This window comes from Haliotis rubra, unplaced genomic scaffold (genome assembly GCF_003918875.1).
Source record: "Haliotis rubra isolate DU_JTF1 unplaced genomic scaffold, ASM391887v1 Scf140, whole genome shotgun sequence".
Classification (NCBI taxonomy): domain Eukaryota; kingdom Metazoa; phylum Mollusca; class Gastropoda; order Lepetellida; family Haliotidae; genus Haliotis; species Haliotis rubra.
In genome coordinates this window covers 1172700-1179151 of record NW_025765337.1, presented here as the reverse complement: position 1 = coordinate 1179151, position 6452 = coordinate 1172700, and the positions used below count along the sequence as shown (strand labels likewise).

At 45.7% G+C, this 6452-nt stretch overlaps 1 protein-coding gene across 1 annotated transcript; it reads right to left on the bottom strand.

The window, feature by feature from the left end:
- Window positions 1–4816: 4816 nt before the first annotated feature.
- On the bottom strand, window positions 4817–5683 carry LOC124268882 (tryptophanase-like). Its single transcript, XM_046703908.1, has one exon. The coding sequence runs from the start codon at window positions 5681–5683 to the stop codon at window positions 4817–4819; it is 867 nt and encodes a 288-aa protein (XP_046559864.1).
- Window positions 5684–6452: the final 769 nt, after the last annotated feature.

The following is a 6452-nucleotide window of genomic DNA, read 5'->3' as shown; positions in this document are numbered from 1 at the left end:
GATGATACTGTTATATTTCAACACGCACGACCGACATAAGTAGATGCTACACAACATGTCATCGTGACCATCGTCGTGACACAAGTAGATGATTCGACATAAGAAGAAGCTACACAACATGTCATCGTGACCATCGTCGTGACACAAGTAGATGATTCGACATAAGTAGAGGCTACACGACATGTCATCGTGACCATCGTCGTGACACAAGAAGATGATTCGACGTACGGACATTTTCAAACACGTTACGGTGTCCATGAAAATGTCAGGTTTCAAATTTACGTTTGAAATCGATAAAATTATAACAGCATTTGAATTGCAATATCTTTCGGAAACCGTATATTCTCTCAGTGTATTTGAACGATTGTAGACAAACCACAACATCAGAACTGTATATGGCTCCACGAAGACAAAGCGTGAGAGGTACGAGGAACTCACGTGTCCGACGCCCAGTTGTTATAACGTTAGTTGAAAGGCTTGAGGAACCGCCCCATTTCAACCTTATCTTAGGACAAGGCACTAGTGTTATAACCGGTACCAGTGTCACAACCCGGCACTAGTGTTATAACCAGGTCCTAGTATTACATTCTGTACCAATGTTACGACCGATCACTAGTGTTACAACCGGGCACTAGTGTTACAACCGGGCACTAGTGTTATAATCAGGTCCTAGTATTACATTCTGTACCAATGTTACGACCGATCACTAGTGTTACAACCGATCACTAGTGTCACAACCGGGCACTAGTGTTATAACCGGTACCAGTGTCACAACTGGGCACTAGTGTCACAACCGGGCACTAGTGTTATAACCGGGTCCCAGTGTCACAACCGGGCACTAGTGTCACAACCGGGCACTAGTGTTATAACCGGTACCAGTGTCACAACCGGGCACTAGTGTCACAACCGGGCACTAGTGTTATAACCGGTACCAGTGTCACAACCGATCACTAGTGTTACAACCGGGCACTAGTGTTATAACCGGTACCAGTGTCACAACCAGGCACTAGTGTCACAACCGGGCACTAGTGTTATAACCGGGTCCCAGTATTACGTTCTGTACCAATGTTACGACCGATCACTAGTGTTACAACCGGGCACTAGTGTTATAACCGGTACCAGTGTCACAACCGGGCACTAGTGTTATAACCGGGTCCCAGTATTACATTCTGTACCGGGCACTAGTGTTATAACCGGGTCCCAGTATTACATTCTGTACCAATGTTACGACCGATCACTAGTGTTACAACCGGGCACTAGTGTTACAACCGGGCACTAGTGTTATAACCGGTACCAGTGTCACAACCGGGCACTAGTGTCACAACCGGGCACTAGTGTTATAACCGGTACCAGTGTCACAACCGATCACTAGTGTTACAACCGGGCACTAGTGTTATAACCGGTACCAGTGTCACAACCAGGCACTAGTGTCACAACCGGGCACTAGTGTTATAACCGGGTCCCTGTATTACGTTCTGTACCAATGTTACGACCGATCACTAGTGTAACAACCGGGCACTAGTGTTATAACCGGTACCAGTGTCACAACCGGGCACTAGTGTTATAACCGGGTCCCAGTATTACATTCTGTACCAATGTTACAACCGATCACTAGTGTTACAACCGGGCACTAGTGTTATAACCGGGTCCCAGTATTACATTCTGTACCAATGTTACGACCGATCACTAGTGTTATAACCGAGTACCAGTGTCACAACCGGGCACTAGTGTTATAACCGGGTCCCAGTATTACAATATGTACCAATGTTACGACCGATCGCTAGTGTCACAACCGGGCACTAGTGTTATAACCGGGCACTAGTGTTATAACCGGGTCCCAGTATTACAATCTGTACCAATGTTACGACCGATCACAAGTGTCGCAAACGGGCACTAGTGTTATAACCGGGTCCCAGTATTACATTCTGTACCAATGTTACGACCGATCACTAGTGTTATAACCGGGCACTAGTGTTATAACCGGTACCAGTGTCACAACCGGGCACTAGTGTTATAACCGAGTACCAGTGTCACAACCGGGCACTAGTGTTATAACCGGCTCCCAGTATTACATTCTGTACCAATGTTACATCCGATCACTAGTGTTACAACCGGGCACTAGTATTATAACCGGTACCAGTGTCACAACTGGGCACTAGTGTCACAACCGTGCACTAGTGTTACATCCGGGTCCACAGTGTTATTACAACCGGTACCAATGTTACATAACCGGTACCAGTGTCACAACCAATGTTACATCCGATCACTAGTGTTACAACCGGGCACTAGTGTTACAACCGGGCACCAGTGTCACAAACCGGTACCAGTGTCACAACCGGGCACTAGTGTTAAACGGGCACTATAACCGGCACCAGTGTTATAACACGGTCCCAGTATTACAACCGGGTACCAGTGTACCAATAACCGATCACTAGTGTTACAAACCGGGCACCAGTGTTATTACACCGGGCACCAGTATTACGACTGTACCAAGTGTTACAACCGATACACTAGTGTTACAACCGGGCACTAGTGTTATAACCGGGTCCCGGTACCAGTGTCAACCGGGCACAACCGGGCACTAGTGTTACAACCGGGCACTAGTGTTATAACCGGGTCCCAGTATTACATTCTGTACCAATGTTACGACCGATCACTAGTGTTATAACCGGGCACTAGTGTTATAACCGGTACCAGTGTCACAACCGGGCACTAGTGTCACAACCGGGCACTAGTGTTATAACCGGGCACTAGTGTTATAACCGGGTCCCAGTATTACATTCTGTACCAAACCGATCACTAGTGTTATAACCGGGCACTATTACATTCTGTACCAATGTTACATCCGATCATTATACAAACCGGGCACTAGTATTAGTGTCAGTGTCACAACTGGGCACTAGTGTCACAACCGGGCACTAGTGTTATAACCGGGTCCCAGTATTACATTATGTACCAATGTTACCAAGTGTTACAACCGGGACCGATCACGGGTAGTGTTACTTTCTAACCAATGTTACGACCGATGACTAGTGTCAAACCGGGCACTAGTGTTATAACCGGTACCAGTGTCACAACCGGGCACCAGTGTCACAACCGGGCACTAGTGTTACAACCGGGTCCCAACCGGTACCATTATAACCGTAACCACCAGTTACGACCGATCACCAGTGTCACAACCGGGCACTAGTGTTATAACCGGGTCCCAGTATTACATTCTGTACCAATGTTACGACCAGTGTTACAAACCGGGCACTAGTGTTATAACCGGGTCCCAGTATTACATTCTGTACCAGTGTTACAACCGGGCACTAGTGTAACCGGGCACTACAACCGGGCACTAGTGTCACAACCGGGCACTAGTGTTACTAGTGTTATAACCGGGTCCCAGTATTACTTTCTGTACCAATGTTACGACCGATCACTAGTGTTACAACCGGGCACTAGTGTTATAACCGGTACCAGTGTCACAACCGGGCACTAGTGTCACAACCGGGCACTAGTGTTATAACCGGGCACTAGTGTTATAACCGGGTCCCAGTATTACTTTCTGTACCAATGTTACGACCGATCACTAGTGTTACAACCGGGCACTAGTGTTATAACCGGTACCAGTGTAGTGGCACAATCCGGCACAAGTGTTATAACCGGGTCCCAGTGTCACTTTCGGGCACCAATGTTACGACCGGGCACTAGTGTTATAACCGGGTCCCAGTATTATAACCGGGTACCAATGTTACGACCGATCACTAGTGTTACAACCGGGCACTAGTGTTATAACCGGTACCAGTAGTGTTATAACCGGGCACAAACCGGGTCCCAGTATTACTTTCTGAACCAATGTTACGACCGATCACTAGTGTTACAACCGGGCACTAGTGTTATAACCGGTACCAGTGTCACAATCGGGCACAAGTGTTATAACCGGGTCCCAGTATTACGTTCTGTACCAATGTTACGACCAATCACTAGTGTTATAACCGGGCCCTAGTGGTATAACCGGTACCAGAGTCACAACCGGGCACTAGCGTTATAACCGGTACCAGTATTACATTCTGTACCAATGTTACGACCAATCACTAGTGTTATAACCGGGCACTAGTGTTACAACCGGGTCCCAACCGGGGCAGACATTCAAAACAAATTATAGTGTTGATCCAAATCAAAATTCACAATCATAAAACTATAAAAAAAGAGGATTTCACACGTAAAATGTGTTATGAATATAAGTGCCGAACAGTGGCGATTGATGTCACTTTGCAAGTGACCAATAAGATGCAGGGCACCTGCAGTTGTGTGCACAGGTAACTCTCCAAGCATTGGAAGTTAGCTAAAATATAATCAATCTATCCAACAAAACATTTCCTCACGGGCTCCATGACAGCTGAGAAATAATGACCCGAAGAGTTCTTGATGCAAAACCCAGAAATACTTCCCCTTTTCTCCAGGACGTTCTTGAAGATATCTCCGATATGAATGAGATGAGACAAAGTGTACGTTCTCCTTGGAATGCTGAGTCTGATGAAGTGCTGTGGTTGAGGATCCTCACGTTTGTTGGTGCTGTCGACTTTCAAGACGTCGTGGACATGTGAACATCGTATACCACCCTCTATGTACAGGGCACAGTGCAGGGCCCACGCCGGATACTGCTCTGTGGGAATGTGCGGCAAACATCTAGCAGCGTTGATGTAGATGGCGCTTCCTACTGGCTCAACTATTGGGACACCGGCTTTCTTCAAGATGTCACCAAACATGGCCAAGCTTTCAATTCTGTACTTCAGATACCTGTCATCCGTTCCTTCCCAGAGACCTACAGCTACAGCTTCCAGGTCCCTGCTAGATAATCCACCATAGCTTGGATTCCCCAAGTGTAGGTCATTCGCCTTTTGAATTGTCCATATACGTCAGAGAGGCGAGTGGCGAAAAATCCACCAATGTTACATAACCCATCCTTTTTAGCGGACATATACATTCCATCGAAGTGAGAAAACATCTCCAGAGCTATGTCTCTTGCTGAAACATCCTGATACACCTTGGTTCGTGTTTTGATGAAGTATGCATTTTCTGCAAAACGACACCCGTCCATAAACAGGGGGACATCATGCGTCTTGCATATTTCAGAAACATGTTTGATGTTTGCCATGGATACTGGCTGTCCAGCTTGATTATTGCTGGTCAGGGTCAAAACAACCATAGCTTTGCCGACATCCACCCTCCTGAGGTCAAGATCTCCATTGAAGTCTCCACCTTCTACTTGCTTGCAGGGAACATCAACTACTACGGCTCCGCTGAGCTCGGCATTTGCACGGCCTGTGATATACATTGTGTTACTGAATACAGTGGAACCTGGTTTAGCTAGAACCGAGAAGAGAATATGTTCGGCTGCTCTGCCCTGGTGGACGGGTAGGATGTGTGGGAACCCTGTTAAACGTTTGATGGTGTCAGCGAAAGTGTCGAAGCTGTCGGGACTGATGCAACCTTCGCTTGTTTCTAACATTGCAGCCCATTGGTGTTGGCTCATCGCTGCCGTGCCGGAATCAGTCCATAGGTCAAAGGTTACATACTTGTCCTTGACCTGGAATGGATTATAACCACTTTCCTGGAGAATTTTCAACCGTTCTTCACTGGTTAGGTTTGACAAGGGTTCTACCGTGCTAATGCGGAAGGGCTCCATGAATGACATTCTGGAAAGAGAGAAGGTAGTTGCACTCAAACGTTCATGACTGGTGATTAAATTCGTTGACATGATTAAATGCATTCTTTTGAATGTACGAAAGTGTAACCCATAGGTAAACCGACCACCTTCTACAGACTGTTATTTTTGGGTCCTCAAAATTGTATAATCCGGACTGCTTTACAATCCGGACAAATAAGTCAGTCTCAGGCAAGTCCGTAATAGAGACATTCCACTGTATATCTGTTTGTAAATTAATGTGAACAGTTTGTTTTAATTGAAGTCCCCTACTGCACCCTATCGCAGGTCCTCTTGTAGCTTGAGATGTAATGCGAGATAAGAGGCAAGAGTTAGCACAACTTATGTACCTCGTCGTGAGGTGACTGAAGATTATCCAGCTCCCTTGGTCAGAAGGTTGTGAAAGGGTCCAGGGCTGTAGTAGCCTGTAGTGGCTTCCAGAGTATAGCAAGTCTAATATAAGTCTAACTATAGGACACCACTGTCCCAAATTGACTATCCACATTTACAATAATTATTACACCTAGGACATTGTTACACAATGAATACCACTGCGACATAACAATACATAATGTTAGCTTTGATATGTATTTTATCTTACATATGAAATCTGTGTCTGTAATAGCATCCTGATGGGTGTTATGCCTTTAGAACTAAAATGTATGATAGTAGTATGTAATGTATACTTAAAGTGATGTTCATGGTATACAAACAATGCTAAAATTCATAATGTCTTTGATAAAGTACATATATTTATTAC

Excerpts from the sequence above, each read along its gene's own strand:
- LOC124268882 (XM_046703908.1), bottom strand. The coding sequence starts at position 5,683 with ATGTCATTCATGGAGCCCTTCCGCATTAGCACGGTAGAACCCTTGTCA.